This window comes from Pelophylax lessonae (assembly GCF_965119305.1).
Source record: "Pelophylax lessonae genome assembly, chromosome: 7".
NCBI lineage: Eukaryota > Metazoa > Chordata > Amphibia > Anura > Ranidae > Pelophylax > Pelophylax lessonae.
Genome location: NC_138774.1, coordinates 271,138,844 through 271,164,375, shown reverse-complemented (window position 1 = coordinate 271,164,375; position 25,532 = coordinate 271,138,844). Strand labels below are relative to the sequence as shown.

At 43.8% G+C, this 25,532-nt stretch overlaps 1 protein-coding gene across 1 annotated transcript in view; it reads left to right on the top strand.

Moving 5' to 3' along the window:
* ENG (endoglin) overlaps positions 1–25,532 on the top strand; it is a 93,283-nt gene that overhangs the window by 51,798 nt on the left and 15,953 nt on the right. Inside the window, exons 3-11 of the mRNA XM_082264239.1 lie at positions 1,511–1,642; positions 5,449–5,605; positions 7,797–7,968; positions 10,311–10,434; positions 12,847–13,003; positions 15,228–15,343; positions 18,292–18,451; positions 19,112–19,134; positions 24,262–24,291. Of these exons, the coding sequence (XP_082120365.1) occupies positions 1,511–1,642; positions 5,449–5,605; positions 7,797–7,968; positions 10,311–10,434; positions 12,847–13,003; positions 15,228–15,343; positions 18,292–18,451; positions 19,112–19,134; positions 24,262–24,291 (1,071 nt within the window). The remainder of the gene's footprint in view (positions 1–1,510; positions 1,643–5,448; positions 5,606–7,796; positions 7,969–10,310; positions 10,435–12,846; positions 13,004–15,227; positions 15,344–18,291; positions 18,452–19,111; positions 19,135–24,261; positions 24,292–25,532) is intronic.

The following is a 25,532-nucleotide window of genomic DNA, read 5'->3' as shown; positions in this document are numbered from 1 at the left end:
TCCACCTCTAACTTGCTCATCCATGTCTTTATGAACCTTGCATAGTGCACTGGTCCAAATCATTTGGTGGAGGGGGGATTATGGTGTGGGGTTGTTTTTCATGGGTTGGGCTTGGTCCCTTAGGTCCAGTGAAGGGAACTCATAAAGAGTAAGCATACCAAGACATTTTGGACAATTTTATGCTCCTGACTTTGTGGGAACAGTTTGGGAATGGCCCCTTCCTGATCCAACATGACTGCACATCAGTGCACAAAGCAAAGTCTATAAAGACAAGGATGAGCAAGTTTGGGGTGGAGGAACTTGACTGGCCTGACCTAAACCTGATAGAACACCTTTGGGATGAATTAGAGCGGAGACTGCGAGCCAGGCCTTCTTGATCAACATCATTGCCTGACCTCACAAATGCGCTTCTGGACAAATGGTCAAACATTGCCATAGACACACTCCTAAACCTTGTGGACAGCCTTCCCAGAAGAGTTGAAGCTGTTATAGCTGCAAAGGGTGGGCCAACTCAATATTGAACCCTACGGACTAATAGTGGGATGCCATTAAAATCCATGTGCGTATAAAGTCAAGCACCCCAATTTGTTTGACAATATAGTGTATATATGTATAGGGAACCTAGGCTGAGAAGACAGAGGTTCATGTTATACGTTTATTGCCCTAAGAGGCTGGGATCTGGCACCCAGAGTTAGCCCTAAGGCCATCGCTAACACTATCCATTCTACTGAAACATTCAATGATAATGGTATAATGGTAAACGGGACAATAGAGAGGAGGGGAAACACAGACCGCAATAAAAACTGACAAGGATTCTAAACTCTCTCCACTCTATCCAAAATGGAAAAAAAAGTTTTGGCTTTAGTTATACTTTAAGGCAAAAAACATATTAGACCCGGCCTTTTTCTGACATTTGTTTTCAAGTTTAAATTAGTATTTTTTCTAAAATATTTAGAACCCCCCAAACATTATATGTGTGTATATCTACGGCCATTGCAATATTTTAGGTCACACTGCATTTACGCAGCAGTCTTAAAAATTAAATTTTTTGAAAAAAAATACATTTTCATGAATCAAAAAAAAAAAAAAAAAAAGGTAAAGTTAGCCGAATTTTTTTGTATAATGTGAAAGTTGATTTTACATAGAATAAAGAGATACCCAACATGTCATGCTTCAAAATTGCACATGCTCGTGGAATGGCGACAAACTGAAGTACTTAAAAATCTCCATAGGGGATGGCGATACGTTCGTCATCCGTCCAGCGGGTCGGATCGGATGGGATAGGCAGTCTGTTTTCATCCAATCACTCCATAGAGGAGAGTGAGACTCTGAGAGGTCCGTCTCTGCACAGTGAGTGGATACGGAGCGGTCTTTCGCCTACTCAGCAGGGATCAGCTGAGCAAGCAGAGTCTGTACAAACAAACAGATCCACCCCGTGTGAAAGGGGTCTAAGAATGGCACACATTTGCTAATAATATCAATAACAACATTTTTCTATCTTTCATCCAAGATCCTGACGCTGGACATCTCAAGGGAAAAATCAGAGGAAGAAGCCTCAGAGAAACCCCCTGTGCTCATTGTCAATGGCAATACTTCTATGTTTGTTGTGGTCAATGCCAAAGATTTTCCAGTTACTATTCATGTAAGTAAGCATTATCAAAGGTGTGTGTATTTAAAATCATTGGTTGTAAAAAAAAAATATATATGTAATATAACAACACACCATTTGTCACACAATCCCATCGGCATTTACTCACCATCTTAGTAGTGGAGGTGACGACGGAGCAGCGGTTTCTTTGGGAAAGCTCAAAAAAACTGCTCAAAAAATGTAAGAAACACTTTGAAAACACATCAGATCTCAATGGGGAAAAATATCACATTGGATATCTATACTGATATGGACTGGGCAATGTGTTAGGAAGGAAAGGATGCCACATTGTTTAATGGAAATGAAAATGATCACCCTACAGAGGGCTGAAAATCAAAGTGAAAAAGCGATGCAGTAGGCTAGTTCATTTTACTTAAATTTCATTGCAGCAACTCAAAATGGTACTCAGTAGTTTGTATGGCCCCCACGTGCTTGTATGCATGCCTGACTATGTCGGGACATGCTCATAATGAGACTACAGATGGTGTCCTGGGGTATTTCCTCCTATATCTGGACCAGGGCATCCCTGAGCTCCTGAACGGACTGAGGTGCAACATGGCGACGTCAGATGGACCGAAACATAATGTCCCATAGGTGTTCTATTGGATTTAGATCAGGCGAATGCGGGGGCCATTCAATGGCACCAATTCCTTTATCCTCCAGGAATTGGCTGCATATTCTCGCCACATAAGGCTGGCCTTGTCGTGCACCCAGGAGGAACACCCAGGACCCACTGTACCAGCGTAGGGTCGGACAATGGGTCCAAGGATTTCATCCTTAACCTAATGGCAGTCAGGGTGCCACTGTTTAGCCCGTAGAGGTCTGTGCATCCCCAGACCATCACTGACCCACCACCAAACTTGTCATCCTAAATGATGTCACAGGCAGCATGACGTTCTCTGCAGTTTCTTCAGACCCTTTCACATCTGTCACATGCTCAGGGTGAACCTGCTCTCATCCGTGAAAAGCACAGTGCGCCAGTGGCGGACCTTCCAATTCTGGTGTTCAATGACAAATGCCAATTGAGCTACACTGTGCCAGGCAGTGAGCACAGGGCCCACTAGAGGACGTTGGGCCCTCAGGCCACCCTCATGAAGTCTGTTTATGATGGTTTGGTCAGAGACATTCACTCCAGTGGCCTGCTGGAGGTCATTTTGTAGGGCTCTGGCAGTGCTCATCCTGTTCCTCCTTGCACAAAAGTGCAGATACCGGTCCTGCTGATGGGTAAAGGACCTTCTTTGGCCCTGCCATGCTCTCCCAGAGTAACTGTTTTTCTGGAATCTCCTCCATGCTCTTGCAATGGCACACATTAATGTGCTATCCTGGAGGGGTTGGACTGCCTGTACAACCTCTATAGGGTCCAGGTATCACCTCATGCTAACAGTAGTGACACTGACATTAGCCAAATGTAAAACTGGTGAAAAACAGACAGAAAAAAAGATGAGTAGGGGAAAAAAAAAAAAATGGCCTCCACCTTTAAAACCATTCCTGTTTTGGAGGGCATCTTTTTGTTACCCATCTCGTGCACCCATTGGTAATTACATTAACACCAAAGCAGCTAAAGCTGATTAACAACCCCCTCTGATACTTAACTGACCAGATCAATAGGCCAGGAGTTAAATTGACTTGATGCTACACACTGATTAAAAATTGTTCCTTTCATTTTTGTGAACAGTGTACATAAAATCAGTGCCATTTTAAGAGCATTAAAGGGCCCCAGGCAATGCAATGCACTGGGGCCCCGCCTACACAATCACCAATGAGAATAAAAATGCAAATTATCGATAAGGCGATATTTATTGGTACAGCAGTGCCAGGCTAATGACAGCCTCCAAGTTCGGTGGCTGAGTCCGGTGAACACACACACAGACGGGAGTCAGACTTGACTGTCCTGTGTGTGTATGTTCCTGTGGAGGCGGACAGGCATTCCTGCAGTTGTGGGCTCCCCCTCCACAGCCCAAGTGGCCTGACCGCAGCGCAGCACCGACAGGCGCTTGCCACCTGCTAAGTTCGGCGGTGGGATGTACACGGGAATCGGGACTAATGCTTGGCTGGGGCTGGGTCTCTGGGCAGGTGGGGCCCCCCGGGCAAGTTGGGCCCCCGGGCAACTTACCAGCATGCCCATTCGGTAAGATGGCCCTGCATACAATAGAACTCTTTTAGCTATCAAAAAATGTGCAATTCCGTCCACACAGTCCTGAGATTTACACAGCCAGGCTTGAGAACTGAGCGTCCTAAATCACTACTCTACCTCCATCCTCATCATCATTTAGCAGGAAGCCGGGACATAGTAAATCTAAAGTAGTGATCTACCTGGTGGTACAGTGTGACAGATGTATGTAGAACTCAAGACTGGCCTACAACCCCTTTGGAAATCCTTTAGCAGATAAAACAGTTTGAATATACAGTTTGCATTTCATTGCTTTTAGTTGTTAGCCTGAAGCTTTGTTTTATTCAATAACCAATAGGAAAAACAGGATTGGATTTAATAATTAATCAGTTTGGAGAAGACTGATCAGTTAGCAGTTGGTCGGCAGACAAGGGTTGCCACACTTTAACCACTTAAGCCCCGGAAGGTTTTACCCCCTTCCTGACCAGGGCCTATTTTGCGATTCGGCACTGTGTGACTTTAATGGACAATTGCGCGGTCATGCGACACTGTACGCAAATTAAATTGATGTCCTTTTTTTCCCACAAATAGAGCTTTCTTTTTGGTGGTATTTGATCACCTGTGTGATTTTTTGATCATGCGCTATAAACAAAAAAAGAGCGTAAATTTTGCAAAAATAACAATATTTTTCACAATTTTTTTTATATGAAATTCCCCAAAAAAATGTAAAAATCAAAATTTTTTAACATTTTAGGCCAATTTTTTTTCTGCTACATATGATGTTTGGTAAAAAAAAAAAATCGCAAAAAGCGTATTTTGATCGGTTTGCGCAAAAGTTATTGCGTTTACTAACTAAGGGAAAGATTTTTGTCATTTTTGCTGTTTTTTTGTTAGCGAGTAATGGCAGCTATCTGCGATTTTTTTTGTGGGACTGCGACATTGTGGCGGACAGATCGGACCCTTGACGGACATTTTTGACACTTTTGGGGGTTACCAGTGACATTACTACAGTAATCAGTGCTATACATATGCACTGTTACTGTAAAAATGACACTGGGTTAACTTTATTTGAGAGGGAGGGGTTAAGTGTGTCCCTAGGGGCGTGCTTCTAACTGTGATTGGATGTGGCTTGAGGTGTAAGAACAGAGATCAACGGTCCTACATAGCAGAACCGTATGAACTCCATTCTTACACATAGAAGAATGACAGGCGGCTTTGTTTACATTAGCCGCCTGCCTTTCTCCCGCTGTAACGGACGATCGCGACTGACCGGCGGACATCGGGTCCGCCGGGCACACGCGCAGGGGGTTCGTGAGCGAGCGGGAGCAGGAGCGCACCTCCGGCGGCGTGCGCTCGCTCCCTAGAGCCTCACAGGCTAGCGACGTAGTCCTACGTCGCTTTGCCTGTGAGGGGCTGACCGCCGCCGTAAATAGTCGTGCGGCGGTCGGCAAGTGGTTAAGCTTGCTATAGACATAGGAGGCTGGTCAGACAGGCTGTCTCTTGGTCAACTTGGACATAAACTCAAACAATCCCAACCCACTGCAGATATACAGTATATATGGCTGGCGTTTATATAGACTATAGCTGCTCATGAAAACAGACTGTTCTCACACATTAACTTTACACATTGTACATTCTCATGTTCACTGACAGAAGTCAAATGTTATTTTTTTTTTTTCCATTATGTTAGCGCTCTAAATCGGTTACTATCTTTGGCTTACCCCAACCGCCTTTCGATGCGAAGGAGAGTGAGGAACTTTTACAATGGGCAGTGCAGGAATATGGGGAAGTCTCCTTTTTCGCTGAGCTCAAAGATGAATTAAATATTCTTCTAAAGATGAAAAAAAGTAAGTGATAAAGTAAATCATATCATATATGGTGAGGGGGTAAGCCGTTATAACATGTAGAGGTGTTTCAGCCCTATCTCTGCTTTACAAAGAGTCAATATTTCAGATTTTCTCTGTGCCGTTTTTAAGCTCTGCTACCCTTTGTTATACACGATGTCTTCCAAGAATTCCATGTTCCATTTATCCCATAGGGCAGCCAGAGTCCGCCATTGTCATGGGTAGAGTGACCCTGCCCCTAGCATACAATTATTTAGACAGATCCAGTCAAAAAAAAGTTGAACAGTTTATCGGGCAGGAGATAATTCCAATTTTTTGCTTTACTGTGCTATGGTGTTGGGGTCCAATACTTCCAGCTGTAGGATAGACAGCGACAGGCCCTATAAAAGTTTACCTATAGAAAGTAAGACATGTGAATGGATTTTGGAGTTGTCAATATTGAAGTTTGCCTAGACCAGCCATCCAAAACCAGGGTTCCATGGAACCCCAGAGTTCCTCCAGAAGTTGTGAGGGGTTCCTTAAGCTGTGGAAGACTGACTTCTTAACTAATAGTGCCTGTATAGTTCCGGTGTTCTCCCGAAAACTCCATCTCGCCAGAATCTCCAACCACGTCCATTCTGGTGACTGTACAGCAGCAATAATTGGAGATTTCGACGAGTTGCTGTTTTCACAGAACATTGGCAGCCGATAAACTCCCGTACACAATATAATGCGTGGACATTGTTAGTCCGCCCGCTACTAACCAAAAACATGGCCACCTCCAAGGCGGCGACAACTTTTTTCCTCCTTACCCGGTGTTCTGTCAAAGCACTCAATTCGTCATGTATCGGAGTGTATAGGCTGCCGGTGTTCTGTGAAAACAGCAGCTTGTCGAAATCTCCAATTATTGCTGCTGTACAGTCACTGGAAGGGACATGGTTGGAGATTTTGGCGAGTTGGAGTTTTTGGCATAACACCGGGTCTAACGCCACTTGGCAGAGCCATCGACATGACACCAATGTAAAGGTGTGTAAGGAGGGCATTCTGACCACCACTGCAAGGGGGCATTCTTCACATTGACAATCAATGTAAGGCAGTGCTTTAAGTGGGCTGGTATGCACGGGTACTCAGTATCGCCACTTCCAAATATGGCTCTTGAGCATACCGCCACCTCTCCGTGAGCCTTAGCGTTCCGGTACGCTCATTTTGGACATCTGCAACCTCAATTGCCCCCCCCCCCCCAAGAATATTTCCCACTCCAGAGCCAGACCAGTCACCACCAGTGAGTCCCCCTGCTCCGGAGTCCCTGAATTCCAGCCCAGGCCAAGGGGGGGGGGGGGGTGCTCTGTGGAAACCCTGATGTGGGGTGGGGGGGGGGGGGACAAAATTTATAGGCTATAATAGAGTACCGGCACCTCTTTTGGGCCACTTAAAGCACTGATGTAAGGAACATTTTCCGATGACCCCTGATGATTTAATTTTTTCCCTGTGACTTTTTTTTTTAAGGCTTTCTTTTGGAGTAAAAAGGTCGAGAATGGTTGGCCTAGACCAGTGATGGCAAACCTTGGCACCCCAGATATTTTGGACCTACATTTCCCATGATGCTTTTGCACTCTGCAGTGTAGTTGAGCATCATGTGAAATGTAGTTCCAAAACATCTGGGGTGCCAAGGTTCGCCATCACACGGAAAACTTCCTTCCTGATCCCCAAGAGGCAATCGGATATTCCCTGGATCAATGTTACCTATAAATATTAGTATTGTTATATTTGTACATTCAGCGAAGAATTCAGGCCTTTTTTAAAACAATCTACTTAGCTGGCCAGAACCAGCTCTTCTTGAAGGAGTCTATTCCACATTTTCACAGCTCTTACTGTGAAGAAGCCTAAGTGTTAAAATAAAAAGTACCGGTACGGGAAAATATCCTGTTTTAAAACATAAAATGGAGGGGTGCTAAATCTTAAACAATAATAATGTTTCTTGATGAAACACCTAAAAAGTGCTAAGAAATCTGAATAAACTCTCAATTAAAAAAGGAAGAAACATAATATATAATACAAGAAAAATAAAATAAAATATCCCTAAATATAATGCTGTGTGCAATTATTATAATAATGGCGAGGAGATCTTTAGGATGGATTTTTATAGAACATTCTTAAAAGTTCTGGCTGGGTGGCTGCAGTTGTGTTTTAATATGGAGATTTTTATTCCTCACAGATAAAACTGGACCTGAGTCTTGTGTCCCACAGGATATGTACAACTTTGGGGATATGCTGCAAGTACAAAGTGAAGACATAGAGAGCTGTAGTTATAAAGCTTCAGCACCAGGCTCAATACCTGAAAGAAATGTCTACATTTTAGAAGTGACCCACACTGGGCCTAAATCAAGGTATGGGCAACCTTTGATAATATATTGTTTTCTGTGAACAGAAATTCTTTTTTTTAACTTGAATTTCCAAAAATGTGAGTCACTGACCGGGAACATGAATGTAGAATAGGAGCTCTGACATTTAGGACTAATTCACACCAGCTGCTGCACTGCAACGTGCAGAGCAATCCGGTGGGATCGCTGCAGTGCCAATGCACCAATCTCTGCACATCATACTGTTCACTTTTTAATTTTTAAACAAACTTTTTATAAAAATGTCACACAGACATTACATTAGGTTAAATTGGCCATTGCAGTTGATTACCTCACACTATGCTGCACTGAAAAAGTACCGCCCCCCCACACCACCGCAATGCAGTGTGTTGTAAACTGGGCGCACAAGAGACATGGCATTTTGCCTTGTCTTGTGGTAGGACAGCACTGATATAGTCACCCAATGCAGTCTCCCCGCACCTGGTATGCATGGGATCTCAAAATTTGTAAGTTTGTTTCGGGGCACTGTGTCAGAAGTTATTGAAATTTGGCAGCAACAGCGTTTTGTGTTCGTTCACAATAAAAATAGTGAATAAAAATGCATTAAAATAGGACCAAAACTGCCATTAATGTTTGAATTTAATTGAATTTATTTAAAATGTTCGGTAAACCCAATGAAAGCTCCATTTTCTTGGCTGATAGGATGGCTTTAAAACCATTTGTAGCACTGTCCCCATAGGGCTACAATGACTTCTTGGGTCTCCTCTGATTACCTGCAGACAGTCACTAGGGGATAGTTCACTATGGGATAATTCACTACTCATCCATCCTTACTCCCAGTTGCTCGTTACTCAAACAGTCCAGGGGATTTGGTTTTTGATATTTATTGTGGGAACTTGGATGGGAGAAGGGAATAGTGGGATACTCCAACTTGAACTATTCACAGTAGAGAAGGACAACTCTCACTTGGCCTCTCCAGGTTATTTGTGGAGACACACTGCTTTGACCATACTGCCACTTGTATGGAAGTTCTCTTGCTCTCTATAGCAGCAGATTCGATGCAATTACATCATCTTCAGGACACTCTTTAGCATCCCCTTAACTGACACCTGTCCACTGACTCCTCTGGCTGAAAGGGTGGCCCTCTCAGAACAGGCCCTATTACACAGATCTGTACTCACTGTAGGCAGAATCCGATCCTTTCCAGTATCTCCCTTCCAGTCCATATCTGGGTTCAGCTCCTTTCTGACTCTTTAGGCCCTCAGGTCGACCACCTGAGGCTGCATGGCAGCTTCTACAGATGAGGGGGAGCCACCCCCTCCCTCAGGGACCCCGCACTCCAGCTGAAAGATCCCGAGCACATGTGCCCTTTGCATTTATACAGTATCCCAGCATGCACCAATGCACTTACCTCTGCCAATCACCAGGGCTGTAGTAAATGCATGTGCACTCATTTGTCAGGTTTCCTCCCACTGTCCAATATGCCTCCCTATCGGACCAGTGTGAAACACTTCAGGAAAAGCAGCACCTCGAGCAGACTTTACCAATCTATCCTGCTCTCTGATAGACAGAGAGCTTTATAAATTTACCTAGCAATCTCTCTGGTAAGACCCAAAAACTATACTCGCTCATCTAGGACCTACCTAGGAGGGGGCTACACATTTATTGTAAACCCCAAAAGTTACTCAGACTCGAAATTCTATGTAAAAAGGTAATCCCGAGACTCACTCAAGGTAATCATTTTTACATACAATACCAAGCCTAAGTAATTCTCCAGGTTACATCCAATGATGTTTCAAGCAAAATCCAATCCTCTCTGTCTGATGATCCTGGAAGCACTCTGCTTTGTGCACTTCCTGGTTCACAGTCACACTATAGCACACGCTAATCACACTTTCACTGTCCCACATTTACTGTATTAGTTCAGATTACAACAGCTGAAGGTATCCAACCTAAAATACTGGCAGAGATCGAGTGATTACATATAAAAATGCAGTCTTGGAACAAAGGATCACTCTGAATCCAGTCAAAGATCTGCATGAAGACAGGAAAAAACAAACATGTGAAAATCACTGTCTGGCAGGTTGCTGAGCTAGTAAGTGCCGCCACTGATGTGTTTTAGACCCACGCCCCCCTCATCAAGTGTCTGAAGATGACTCCACAGCACAAAAAAAACAAAAAGAACTGTAGTCACAGGGTCTACAGGCCACAGATAAAATGGTAGGAAAATCCAACTAGAATTGCATGATTAAAAAAAGCAAGACAGAATCTCAGCCAGCAATGATTATATTTTCAGACAGGGGTCATGTTTCCTGCACTGTCCACAGTAGGAACTAATGATATGCAATTCCTTTCACCCTGTTTTCCAGTTACAAAACAATAGACATTCACCCAACCTTCAATGGACCATGTGCCAAGCCACCCATGCTATTCCTGGTGAGTGACCCTGAATACGAATGGAATATTCCAGCAACTGAATTTTTGGGTATACAGGTAAACTATTATTATTATCATTAATTATTATTATTATTATTATTATTTATTATTATTATTATTCAGCATTTATATAGCTCCAACCGTTTTTGCACAGTGCTTTACAACATGAGGGCAAAAAATACAATTACAATACAATTCAATACAGGAGGAATTAGAGGGCCCTGCTCCTTAGAGCTTACAATCTAGAAAGGAGGGTGAAGTGAAACAAAAGGCAATAATTGTAGGGGATGAGCTGATGGAGAAAATTAAATTACAGTAGTTAGGTGTATGTAGGATAGGCTCCTCTTAATAGGAGGGTTTTCAGGGATTGCCTAAAAGCTAATGGAGTAGGAAATAATCGGACAGATTGGGGTAAGGAGTTCCATAGGATTGGAGAGGCTCTTGAAAAATCCTGGAGGCGAGCATGGGAGGAGGTGACGAGGGAGCTAGAGAGCATGAAGTCTTGGGGGGGAACGAAGAGAATGATGAGGTTGGTATTTTGAGACTAGGCTAGTGATGTAGCTGGGGGCTAAGTTGTGGATGGCTATGTAAGTTGTTATTAGTATTTTGAATTTAATTAGTTGGGTCAGTGGAAGCCAGTGGAGGGATTGACAGAGAGGAGTAGCAGACACTGAGCGATTGGTAAGGTGGATGAGCCTGGCAGCAGCGTTCATGATGGATTGAAGGGGGGTAGCCTATGTAGAGGTATGCCAATAAGAAGGGAGTTGCAGTAGCCAAAGAGATGACCAGGGATTGAAGAGCTTTGTTGTGTAATTGGTGAGAAAGGGGCGTATTTTGGAGATGTTGCAGAGGTAGAGGCGGCAAGATTTGGACAGTGCTTGGACGTGGGGCCTAAAGGATAGGTCAGAGTCCAGGAGGACACCTAGAACCTTGGCAGGCGGGGATGGGCTGATAGTTGGGCCATCCATTTTGACAGAGAGATCAGGGGAAGGGGCAGGAAAAATTATGAGCAAATAGTCATATGTCTTCATGTAAACATTAAGGCTAAGTTTAGACTTGCTGCAAAACTTGGTTTGCTTTTCAGAGATGTTTGACAGGCAGTGAGGAGGCAACATGCAATAGACAGTTGCAATGGGAGTTTGCTTGAATGGGACGCTTTCAGCTAAACTTCTGGCTGCTGAGTGTGACAGAAGAAAATTTGTGGCCGTGACATGTGAACAACCCAGTTTCTTGGATTTAGATACTAAGCTTTGATAAATTAGCATAACTGTTTCATTTCCAGTATTTGATGCATGGGTGCTCCCATATAGGTGTATTACCCACTTGCCTACTGGGCACTTAAACCCCCTCCTGCTCAGGCCAATTCTCAGCTTTTAACGCTGTCGCACTTTCAATGACAATTGCGCGGTCATGCAACACTGTACCCAAATGAAATTTTTATAATTTTTTCAAACAAATAGAGCTTTCTTTTGGTGGTATTTAATCACTACTGGGTTTTTTCTTTTTTGCTGAACAAAAAAAGACCAAACATTTTGAAAAAGAAAAAAAACAAAACAGTTTTTATAGTTTGTTATAAAATTTTTTCAAACAGGTAATTTTTCCCCTTCACTGATGTGCGCTGATGAGGCGGCACTGATGGGCCCTGATAAGCACTGATAAGGTGCACTGATAGGCACTTATAGGCGACACTGATGGGCACTGATAAGGCGGCACAGGTGGGCACTGAGGGGTGGCACTGAAGGGCACTAATTGGTGCACTGATAGGTGGTACTCATGGGCACTAAAAGGTAGCACTGATGGGCACTGATAGGTGGCACTGTTTGGGGGTTTTAAGTAGTTTTTCTAGGAAAAAATACTGATTTTAACTTGTAAACAATAAGTGTCCAAAATAGGCCTGGGGCTTAAGTGGTTTAATGACACATTAGTGTGACAGTCAGTGGGAAGAATGCTCCTTACCCTTGTCATCATTGGGAAGAATTACCCCCCTACAGATAGCTAAAAGGAACAATGGTGTCATCAGAAACTTATCTGATGGCAGAAATTGCCTACTGCCCAAGGAACCCCTAGCAACCTCAGGAGGAACCCTAGCTTAGTGAATTGACTCCATGGTCCTAAGGTTGGCCAAACAATTTAAAATTTTTCAAATCGATAGATTCCCCCATCCACGCTAAACAGTGTAGACAGAGGAATCTTCCCTTCCAAATATTGTATATTGACAGCCACAGTTCCTGCCTGACGACTAGCTGCAGTCACTGTTTGACTGAGAATTTTTAGACCAAAGTTTGTTGAGCCAACTGGTACCAGCAAGCCTTGTTTAGTCCGATTTAGCCAGAATTGCCAGACATTTGAGCTGTGCATGGTCAGAATTACTCAGGGACTTTTCAAGTTGTGCATTTTGTATTTTTCTATTTTTCTTCAAAAGACCTCTGGAATAGGTTTTAGTCCTTACCGGCTTTTTTTTCCCCCAAGGCCTCTGGAAAAACTAAATTAGTAAATATGGAAGTACCTGCTATCCTGAAGGAGAAGACATATACTCAAGTTGTGGAAGAAGCTGAGGATATGAACCCGGATACCATAACGCTAATACGTGTTGCTGATGCCAGATCTGTAAACATATCTATGTCATGTGGTGAGTTCTGACAAGTCCATCTGTATATACTATATGTATTTAAAGACAATGTGCAATTGTTTTGTATACAATTTATTCTAGTCAGGACAAAGAAAAAAAAATGCTATTATTTTTCAGGTACCTAAAGTATTGCATATAAATATTTTCCATCATCATTTAAAAAAAAAAAAATCCTGTTGACAGAGCTCAGTAGCTAAAACACACACACAAGTAAATGAGCCAGAGCAACACACACACAAGTAAATGAGCCAGAGCAACACACACACACACACACAAGTAAATGAGCCAGAGCAGTAACTCTGCCCCTTCACTGCCTTTAGCAGGCTCTATAGAGATTTCAGCTTCTGCTGTGATGTTTTCTTACAGAATCCATACTAGTCTGTGAATGTATTGGTTTGGGTGCTCCTTGTTTTATTGCTTATTTTTAAAACATTTTTTAGAGTTGGTATAAAAAAAAGCTAATTAACGTTGGTTTAAAAACGCATATACAGTGCATCCGGAAAGGATTTACAGCGCTTCACTTTTTACTCATTTTGTTAGGTTACAGTCTTATTCTAAAATGCAAGAATTGTGCTCTTGACAGACTGCCCTAAAAAAACAACTTTCAAAAAACCAACCTCAACATCAGAAAAATTGAATTATAATAGACCAGGTGACAGGTCTATTCCATGGCCTGGCTCTGATTATTTTGTAAGTTTTCACACAAGACATGTGTCATAGTCGATTTCTGACTTTTGGCACACCTCCCTATTTTGTGAGATGAGAAAGAGGGGCATCTATCAGCACAAAGTATGTAGCCTTCCCCCCAGTTCCGTGGACCATGAAGTATTAAGAGTCGGTTCACACTATGGCGACACGACTTCCGAGGGGCGATTAGTGAAGTCGCCGTGCACCGCGACTTGCACGGACTTCACATAATGGAAGTCAATTCAAGTCAGCTTCGGTCAAAAGTAGTGCAGGAACTATTTTCTAAGTCGGGTCGCTCCTATTAGAACGGTTCCAATTGCACTGAATGGACCACAAATTGTCAGGCGGCCAAGTCGCCTGACAAGTCGCGGTAGTGTGAACCGGGACTTACAGTAATACACACATGCACATAAAAATAATTCAAACCAAAAGTGCTTTATTTGATGCTCTATATTTCAAAATAACAGTAAAACATTTTTGGTATTTTAAAGCCCACTTGTGGGCACCGGAAAAGGACCAATGCCATGGGGCCTCATTAAGTCTAGGGGTAGAAGAATAAGCTGTAATACTACTACCCTAGTCTTCATTCCATCAGAATTCCTCCATGCTGTGTGACCGGCAAGCCGGCAATTGTGCTCTGATGCCATCACATACAGTCAGTGCCAGGACAAGGTCATCCAACGCCCAGGGCATGGATGCCAAACTGCACCCCCCCCCTTTCTCTTAGGGTTAGGGTCAAGGCCCCATCCTTGTAATAAACCATAGCGCCTCCTGTCCATCCCTTGTTTCGGCCCTGCATACAGTGCAAGAACAATTGCTCTGCATTTTAGGTGAGGACAGCAAGGGACCACCCTCATCCTGGAGCATTGGAGAAAAAAGTTGAACACCAGAAGCCTGCCAAATGTAGTGAACAGTAGGAAAGATTCTAAAGCTTTTTGTCTGCTGTGTCTTTTTTTACTTTAATTTACTGTCCTGAAGACAAAATTGTCACTGTAGTAGAAGGTTAGGGGAAATCGTCTCCAACGGGGCACAGACAACAATAAAATAAAAGCTGCCAGATAGTCTAGTCCTTCCCAACTCTTCTCATTTTTATTGCCAATGTGTCCCCGTTAGAGAGATTTCCCCTTACTTTCTGGAAGCAACAGGAAGTATGGGAATTTTTCCAAACAGGGTTATGTTGTCACTAAGACAGGAAGTTACAAAACAGAGCTACAAGCAAAAAAACTACAGGGATTGTAACCATCCTCTACTATATCCAAAACTGGCTAGAGGTACACTTTAATAAAGCTACCAAGCAGACTCTTCCAATCCATTTTCTTACCACTCTCAAAAAACTAACTTAGGGCTCTAAATTGCTTGGAAATGGCAAGGGTCAGGCTCTCTTTAAAATTCCAGGTGATTATAATTAAAAGGCGGACGAAGTTGGGGGCAGGTCGTTCGGTATTTTATAGAGTGGGTTTGTGTTGATGAGTTTGTAGAAGTCGTGAGTAAATTGATGCCTAACGGTTTGATGGTCTCCCTTCTTATATGACAGTAAACCATTTAACAACAACAACAACTCCAACCACAACTCCAGATCAGTGTTTCAGGAGGCAGTTGTTGTGCACAGATGAATACTTGGTCGTCAAACTGGAAAAGAATCATCCAGAGGTAAGGCCAGCTCAAGAACAGGCTTGCTGTCCAGTGGAGGACTAAAAACCTTTGGCCTGGTGGTCAAAAACATTCAATTGAGCGTCTCATGCTGGGGACAGGTTTCTATGGGCAGTTTGTTGGCTTAGTGAATAGCACTGGGGTACTTTGATCAAGTTCCACTCCTGGCCCATGTTTTATGTTTTTCCTGTGCTTGCGTGGGTTTCCTTCCACACTACAAAGATATGCTGAGCATATTCTCAGGGCCGTCTTTTCCATTGGGCACGTCCGGCGGTTGCCCGGGGGCCCCACTTGCCAAAGGGCCCCACACACCGGGTGGCAATTACACTGTCCCCCCAGGTCAGTCTCCAGATTAGTTTACCTGGTGGTCTAGGCCCCCCCCCCCCGCTGTCCGCCGGAGTCTCCCTGCACACTGGTTGCTAGGAAGGCTAGCCGATTGGCATCTAGCAACCAGTGACGTTCTGAGAGGACCCATCATGCACAGCGGAGGAGGATCCTCATCGTCGGCTCGTCCTCCTCTCTCCGCGCCTAGAAGAATGGCTCCACCCACCTCCTCCCTTCATGTGCTGTGCAGCCGTTGTGGAAGGTAAGCAGACTGCTGCAGCTGCTCGATTTCTTTTTTCTCACTCTCTCTCGATCGACTGTCTGTGCCATCCCTTTCCTGCCCTATATATCCTCTGTGTGTGTGCCATCCTATTCATTCTCCCTCTCTCTCTCCCTCTCTCTCCCTCGGGGCCCCAGTGCACTGCATTGCCCGGGGGCCTATAAGGCTCTTAAGATTGCACTGTATATTCTCCTGAGTTTGTCTAAGATGGTCTGCTCACACTCTGGCCAACAGCAGACAAAGAGTCCTCAGGGGGTAAAGCTCTATAGAAATATTATTTAAAGAAATTGTATCATAGGAAATATACCATTGATTAGTGGGCATGGTGAAAGCTTGGGGTTCCTAAATTTGTTGGGAAAATTTTTTCTCAATCAATTGGCTACAGCTGCTGAACAGTGAATTCTGAAAATGGCCCGAGCAGCTGTCAGACTACAATGTCCCACTGGGGGTAATCCTCCATCCACCTTGTTTGAGTGTATGGAGGAATTTGTCTGCTGGCTGAATGGGAAAAAAAAACTTACAGTGTTTGGCCAACATTAATGCGTCGGTGTGTGGGAAGGTGGTCACGTGACGCCGGGACTCGTCAAGTCACCAGGTCCCGGGATGTCCTCCTGTGTGATTGGTCCAGGCTGGAGTCTGGACCAATCACAGCCAGGACATCAGGAAAGTGGGGGGCGCATTGCTCTGCGCCCCGATGACCCCCAGAAGGCTTACTGGAGAATTCTCCGAGAACAGCACTCAGATCGATACAGGAGGGGCTGCAAGAAAAAAGAAGGGTGGTGCCCAGCCTGGAGTTGGGCCTTTCAAAAATTATGACTGGTTCTCTCTGAACTGCCCAAACACCCACAGAATGAGCCAGGGATTCCTCCATCCTACCTTCAAGTGATACGATTTGCACAGATTTGTCTTGGCTTTAGTGGCATGTTACCCATTTGATACTGAGAATGTCTCTCAAGACATTAAAGAGTCTCCCCAAAAAAAATACTGTAGCTGCTGACTTTTAATTAATATAAGGACACTTACCTGCCCAGGGATCCAGCGATGTCCTCATCCAAGCAGATTCTTCAGTCAGCTTCAAGTGTAGGTGCTGGTGTTCTGTCAAAATAGCCAACTCGGCAAAATCCCCAACCACGTCACTTCCGGTGACTCTCAGTAATTGGAGATTTCGACTAGTTGGCTGTTTTAACAGAACACCGGCAGCGTATACACTATGGTACACAATATAATGAGTAGAGATTGTTAAACCACCGGCTAGTAACCAACATCCCCGCCTCCAAGGCGGTGACAACTTTTTTCCTCCTCAGTCGGATGTTTTGTCAAAACACTCAACTCGTCGAAATCTCCAATTTTTGCTACTGGAGTCACCTGAAGTAACGTGGTTGGAGATTTTTAGGAGTTGGTTATTTTGACAGAACACCAGCATCTTAGGCAATGGAAACTGGCAGTGAAGCCATCTGGCTTCACAGCTGGTTTCCTAATGTGCACGCGCGAATTGGGCTGTGCTTTGTGAATGGTACCACCAGGGGCAGACTTGCAACTTTCGGCCCAGGGGGCAAGTACAAACCAGAGGCCCATGGTGGAATGACTCCGCCCCCTCCCACTTTCCCTCACCCCCCCTTCCCACTCTCCCATTCCTCCTCCTGACCCCCATTCCAAGCTGAAGCCCTGCTCCAGATACTCTCTACTTACCAGCTGAATATGGGTTCCCGACCTGGCCAGCAGGGGGAGGTTAGGGGGAGCTGGGACAGCTCAGTTGGGGGTGGCCGGGGCAGAAGTGTCTCCAGTGGGGCATGGAACAGGCCTCTGCTCAGACACAGTTTACACCATCCATGCTGGGGAGGGGGGTGGGGCCTGCGCTTTGCTCCTTGTCTTCAACCCACACTCAGTAGGTCAGCAGTGGGGACTTTTTACTTCTCTTTACCAGGAATCCTTTAGACATGTCTGTGGCAGAAGTGGTGCAGCCTTTTTATGGGGCATCAGAGCGGCCAGGAGGCAATTGCCCCCCCTGCCCCCTGGCCCAGTCCTCCCCTGGGTCCGGCAGTCTTCTTGGACCTGTAATGTGTGCCAGAAGGCTGCAGGGGAAAAGGGACAAACTCATACACAGATCCCGAGGTGATCTGACTGGAAGTGGGAATGGGTACCTGCTAAAACCAGGTACCTGCTTCCCCCTCTCCCCCGAAATGTGCCAGTGAAGGTGGGGGGGGGGGATGCAAACAAGCAGAACTTCCCCTTTTGGGTGAAGTTCCGCTTTAAATAGGCCTAGGCTTTTAGTAAGATTACATGATATAAGGTTTCTTTAGGGGAAGTACTGAAGCTCAAAAAAGTTCATGTTTTTGTTTCCTAGTCTATATGTCAGCTTCCAGAACCTGAGAACGTGCACCTCCAGGACCCCAAATGTACTGCTAGACTGGAAGACAACTCTCTTGTGCTTGTTTCTTCAAGGAACGAATGTATGTCTAATTACAGAAATGGTTATATAATGAACTCGGTAAGTAAATTAGGGAGCTATTAAGGGAAAAGTAAAATGTGTTTTTCTTGGTTTCTGTTATAACAAGTAATTTCTCTTCATAAATTTTGACCAAAATGTATACTGCTACATTTCTATGGTAAAAGTAACCCAAATCAATGTATATTACTTGGTCTGTGTGAAAGTTATAGAGTCCACAAGCGATGGTACCAATCATTAATAATTGTTTACACCTGTTGTACTGACGGCCTATCTAATTTCTTGGGGCCCTAACATGTCCAGACAGTACAAATACCCCCCAAATTACCCCTTTTTGGAAAGTAGACAGTCCATGGCATTTAGTAAGAGGCACGACAAGTTTTTGAAGTTGTAATTTTTTCCCACAGTTCTTTGGAATATTAAGAAATTTCATTTTTTTTCACAAAAATTTTATATTTCAAAGTTATTTTTCACACACAGCATAGGCATACTTGCAACTACACCCCAAAACACATTCTGCTTCTCCTCCGGAGTACGGCAATACCACACGTGTGAGACTTTTTCACAGCCTGGTCACATATAGAAGAGAAAAATCCAAGTAGCACCTTCAGCCATTATCCATTTTAAGATCAGGCCTTCTTCTGACACTTTTTGTTTACAAGTAAAAATCAGTATTTTTGCTAGAAAATGAACCCCCAAACATTATGTACTCTTGTAGCACAGGCCCCAGAGAATAAAATGGTGGGTTTTGCAAATTTTTATGTCATACGGTATTTGCGCAGCAGTTTTTCGAATGCAATTTTTACACATATAGCACCCTCCTAGGTAGTTGCTAGCAGAGAGTATAGTTTTTGGGTCTGCTTACCAGAGATAACCAGGTAAATTTAGATTGCTCTCTGCCTACCAGAGAGCAGGGTCCATTGGTAGGGTCTGCTCATGGTGCTCAGGTGCAGCTCAGCTTGTCTGTAATGTTTCACACTGGTCCAATAGGGAGGAATATTGGACAGTGGGAGGAAACCTGACCAGTGATGGCACATGCGTTGTTACAGCCCTGGTGATGGCAGAGGAAAGTGCCTCAGTGCACACTGGGTGACTGTATAACTGCAAAGGATGCATGTGCTCGGGGGTCTACGGCTGGAGAGCAGGGTCCCGAAAGGGATGGGGCGTCTGCCCCTCCTCTGTAGAAGCTGCCATGTGGCCTTGGGTAGTCAACCTAAGGGCCTGAAAGTCAGATAGGAGCTGAACCCAGATGTCCTGCAGAACTGACTGGAAGAGACACACTAAAAAGGATCGGATTCTGCCTACAGTGAGTACAGATCTGTCTCATGGGGCCTGTCATATGAGGGGCCTCCCTTCAGCTAGAAGAGTCAGTTGACGGGGGTCAGTCAAGGGGATGCTAGAGAGTGTCCTGAAGATAAAGTAGTTGTATCAAGTCTGCTGCCTGCTAGAGAGAGCAAGAAGACTTATTTCTTCCATACAAGTGGCAGCATGGTCAAAGCAGTGTGTCTGCTTCCACAAATAACCTGGTGAGGCCAAGTGAAAGTTGTCCTCATCTACTGTGAATAGTTCATTTGGAGTATCCCACTATTCCCTTCTCCCATCAAAGTTCCACAATAAATACAAAACCAAATACCCTGGACTGTTTACTGATTAAAGAGCAAACAGGAGTAAGGGGGGATATAAGTGAAAACCGCCAGCAACTGTCTGCTGGTAATCAGAGGAGGCCTAGGAAGGCAACACAATACGGGCAATCCCTGAAATAAACCCAAAAAAAGAAAACAAATGCAGCAATCATGTCTAATAACTGGTTAGTCTTCGGTGGCTGAGTGAGCTCCTCCACCCTGCTCACATCCTAGCTGGTGTTGGCTCTTCTGCAGTACTCATTGCACTCTATGGGGTAATCTTTTCCCCCCTCTCCCCCGTAATAATGCAGACATTGGTGGGGGTAATTGCCAGTGACAGATCACTCCCTGCACAGAGATGTGAGGGGGGCTGTGATCACCACAGCTCCTCCCACAGTGTAAAGGAACCTCTGCAGACCCGGATTTAAAAGGGGAACTCTGATGTAAGAGGGGACACTGCGGACCCTTATGTAAAGGGGATGGCTGCAGACTGATGTAAAGGGGGGGCTTTGGTGACCAGAGACCATCTTACATCAGATTTCCCCTTTACATCAAGATCCACAGAATTCCCCTTTACATCACGGTCCCTAGTGTCCCACTTGCACTGTAAGGGGGAACCATGCAGATGCTGATGTAAAGGAGGAATCTGAGGACTCTGATGTAAGGGGAACTCTGAGGTAACTTGTGTAAGTGTGGGCTCTGGTGACCAGAGACCCCCTAACATCAGAGTTCTCCCTTATATCACATTCCGCTGTGTTCCCTTTTACATCATTCCCCTTTACACATATAAAAATATTTTTGAAAAAAAAAAGTCAGTCTCAGTCTTTTTTTTTTTTTTTTTGGGTGGGGGGGGGGGGGGTTCTTCAGAATTTTCTGCCTATAGGCTCCTGAGATTTAAATCCAGCCCTGATAATAAATGTTCACTTTTGGGTTTAATACCACTTTAAATAAAGAGCCATGTAGGTAAGTCACAGGTCGAACGGGCTGGAGCAGTTACCCAGAACAACAGACCAGATTTCCTGTATGAAGAGGAGCATTAAACCTGATTAAAACATTTAATCCACTTGCCAATTAGCCACAAAAAATAACAGTCTTTAATTTAAGATTAATACTGCCAATGTGTATGAGGGCACTTATAAAAGGGAGGACTGGGTGCATTGAAATAGAAAAGACGACGAGGCATTGACAACCATAACAGTGGGGTTGTCTTGTTCTTTTTTTACTCTATCTTTATACGGTTTTGCTACACATTGTATCATAACAGTATTTACAATAACTACATATACATACTAATATAAACTGCCAGTTGATATCAATCATCACAATATATTTAAAGTGATTAAGTGCAATAAATCTGTGCAGCATAATTTACATAAAGTGCACGTGCGCCTGTGCTGCCATAATAGGTGGCACCTACTGGTGCTAGCAGTAATATCCCAAACCACTAATAAAAATAAAAAATATTGAGAGTGGTAAAAATGGTCATTAAAATATACCAAATAATGAATAGTGAACTATAACAAAAACTAATAAAAATAGTGTGTGCAAACAAAAGGGATAGAATAATATACGTGCAAGTGATAGACTCTGACTGTGAAAAAAATGTGATTATGTATGGTATATGAAATAGAAAAATTTATATATCTCTAGTGAGAAAAATTCAATCTGATGGGTGAATAGAAACAGAAATAAAGTTCATATAAAGTCCATAAAAAAGTGCCAAATGAGCGTGGGCTATTGCGGTATTCAGCTCCGAGGGTGTTTTCCGTGGTGCTCCGAATATAAGGGTGTCAAGTGTGGAGACAGTGCTGCCCTTAATATCGACTATTGCCCGCACTCACCAGAAGTTTTCACCCCGACAGGGGTAATCAGCATATAACACCTAAATCTGTTCCCTGGTCCTGGGTGGTCCCATAAGCTGATCCCTTTATAGTAGCCGTATATGCCGCTTATATTATGTGCCCCTCGCGCTCACAAGCCGTGGGTCCAGGGTTCCATAAGGAGGAAGGAAATCTCGTATAGTGAAGTACCGTTTTAAATAAAATCCAATTTATTATTAAAAGACATAGTACTCACATTTTATCAGCAAACGTAGGCATAGAAAAAACATAGGGACCGCAAGACCCTCTTTAGCGGTAATTTCCGGGACGCTGTGCTGTCCAACCGCCGGATCTGCGTTCCACCAGTGCGGAAGTGACGTCGTTACGCTTGACGCGTTTCGTCATCCAATGACGTCTTCAGAAGACGTCATTGGATGACGAAACGCGTCAAGCGTAACGACGTCACTTCCGCACTGGTGGAACGCAGATCCGGCGGTTGGACAGCACAGCGTCCCGGAAATTACCGCTAAAGAGGGTCTTGCGGTCCCTATGTTTTTTCTATGCCTACGTTTGCTGATAAAATGTGAGTACTATGTCTTTTAATAATAAATTGGATTTTATTTAAAACGGTACTTCACTATACGAGATTTCCTTCCTCCTTATGGAACCCTGGACCCACGGCTTGTGAGCGCGAGGGGCACATAATATAAGCGGCATATACGGCTACTATAAAGGGATCAGCTTATGGGACCACCCAGGACCAGGGAACAGATTTAGGTGTTATATGCTGATTACCCCTGTCGGGGTGAAAACTTCTGGTGAGTGCGGGCAATAGTCGATATTAAGGGCAGCACTGTCTCCACACTTGACACCCTTATATTCGGAGCACCACGGAAAACACCCTCGGAGCTGAATACCGCAATAGCCCACGCTCATTTGGCACTTTTTTATGGACTTTATATGAACTTTATTTCTGTTTCTATTCACCCATCAGATTGAATTTTTCTCACTAGAGATATATAAATTTTTCTATTTCATATACCATACATAATCACATTTTTTTCACAGTCAGAGTCTATCACTTGCACGTATATTATTCTATCCCTTTTGTTTGCACACACTATTTTTATTAGTTTTTGTTATAGTTCACTATTCATTATTTGGTATATTTTAATGACCATTTTTACCACTCTCAATATTTTTTATTTTTATTAGTGGTTTGGGATATTACTGCTAGCACCAGTAGGTGCCACCTATTATGGCAGCACAGGCGCACGTGCACTTTATGTAAATTATGCTGCACAGATTTATTGCACTTAATCACTTTAAATATATTGTGATGATTGATATCAACTGGCAGTTTATATAATTTTTTAATATTACTTTGAGAGCACCATTAGCACTTTTTGCATATGCGCACGTACACTTTATGAAATTGATGCGCACTGATTTATTGCACTAAGTCACCTCAATAACAATATATGCTTTTTGATGTATTAATCATTTACATAATTTATTGGTTTATATATTGCACTTTATGTATGTTTATGTATTAACCCCTTATATATGATATAGCACACGTTAATATTATTACTACTGGGCAGCGCCAGGTACCTCACTTCCCCCACATTGATTTAATATTGACCACTGGTCCATATTTTAGAGGTAGGCAGCAGCCATTTCCTAGAAAAATCTAGCAATAGATTGCATCTCTCCTTGGCGCGGATATTATCGTGAACCACATATACATACTTGCCAACTGTCCCGTTTTTGCAGGGACAGTTCCGGCAAATAGGAGCCTGTCCCGGGTAATTTACATTGTCCCGGCAATCGCCCGTTAATCGGGCTGCCCGTAAATGCCCAGCCGATGCCCTTAAAAAAAAAGGTTGCAGGCCGACATCGTAGCGGCGCATGCGCCTTTCCGACGCCTGCCGAACTCTGGAAAGCTCGTACAAGCTCGGCTGGGAGGGCGCATGCGCAGTGACATAATGGCGCCGCCTGGCGCCATTAAAACCTACTTATTTACACCTTGCACTTTATTAATACTTACATATTCCATTTTCTGTATGGTCACACCTGAGCACATTTGACACTTTAGAATTGCAGGGAATTGTGATGAGAATTTTAAACTTTGGGCAGAAGTAGTGCAGCTGAATAGGAGAATTATTCCGACTCTGCTACTTTGGCCTCAAGTTTGAAATTCCCTTTTCAATTTCCTGTAATTCTATATTTATTGAGTAGACCCTAAAATCTGATAAGTAGGCGGAGATTAATTCTGCAGAGTGGGCGGAGCTTCGGGGAAGTGGGTGTGGTAAGTAATTGATAGCTGTGCTGCAAAGTGTCCCTGGAATTTTTTTTCCAAATGTTGGCAACTATGCATATATCACTTTTTTTTTACAATTTGTTTTACTTTTCTCTTGTTTCAGCTGAATATGAAAGACGAACTGGGTCCAATGGTATGTGACCATGCATTTCACAAAACTTGTCTACATATATTTTTGGTTTTATCATGGCAAAAAATATATATATTTTTGGTAATGAGCACTAATATTTACTTACCATTCACCACAACGTTGGATATGGTACTCTGGGCCTCAGCTGTGAGTTGGATGAAGAACCTCTCCTGTGCCGCTCTGCTTCTCCAACTTCATCCTGCTAGCAAGGACCCAATTCTTCCCGCACAGCCAACAGAAATTCTGATTCTTGCTCCATTGTCTGCCCCTGGTTGTCACTTCTGTCTCTCCTCTTTCACTGTAACATACAAATGTTCAAATACAGAACGCTATTACAATGTAGATTGGTCTGCATTACAATATTTACTGTATATTGTGCTCAGGTTCAATCATCTGTCCCTAACAGCAGAGAACTGCTGGATGTGCGAATACTTGCAGGGGAGATCAGCAGCTCCTTTCAGCCTGACATTCAGTTATACAGGTTCAATGGCCACCATTGATGGTAACACCTGAGATCTCGGCTGCTAATATCCAATGCATACTAGCAGTCGAGACAGGAATCCACGGGATGGAAATTTTTGCCTATATAAATGAGGCCTTAATTTCTTTTGCGACTTGCCAATCCTATTGTTGAACCAGGTCTGCATATTTACCACCTATAAATGGTTGGCCAAATGGATGGACAATTTCTTTATGACTTCTAGAGAACAACTAGATTCAAATGTGGAGTTAATTCACACACACTCTTATCCAGGGCTTTTTTCCTCAAAGAATAGGTGCAGGAACTCTCCCTTTCTGAATCACACCTTTTCTCCGCCCCCTACCCACCTCTGAGGAATGTTCCTTGGTTCCACCCCTTGCCCATCTCCCAGTACTGCCCTTTATGGAGAATACAGAACCAAGTATAACTTTTTTTTGGTGCCAAGTAAAATAGATCCCCTGCAGCCAGCAACAATAATAGACCCTACATCAACAATAGACCCCCCCCCCTAAAAAAAATGGACCCCTACAAAAAATCCCCCAGAACAATAGACCCCCAGCAACAATAGCCCCCCCATCAACTATAGACTCCCGGTAGCAACAACAAATCTCCCCACAGCCAGCATCATCAGACCCCTCCCCTCAACAGTAGAACTCTCCCAGCAACAATTGACTCCCCAGCAACATAAGACCCACCACACCAACAACAGATCCTCCACCAATTCCACGTTTACCACAAGTGAACCCCATATATGTATGATCTC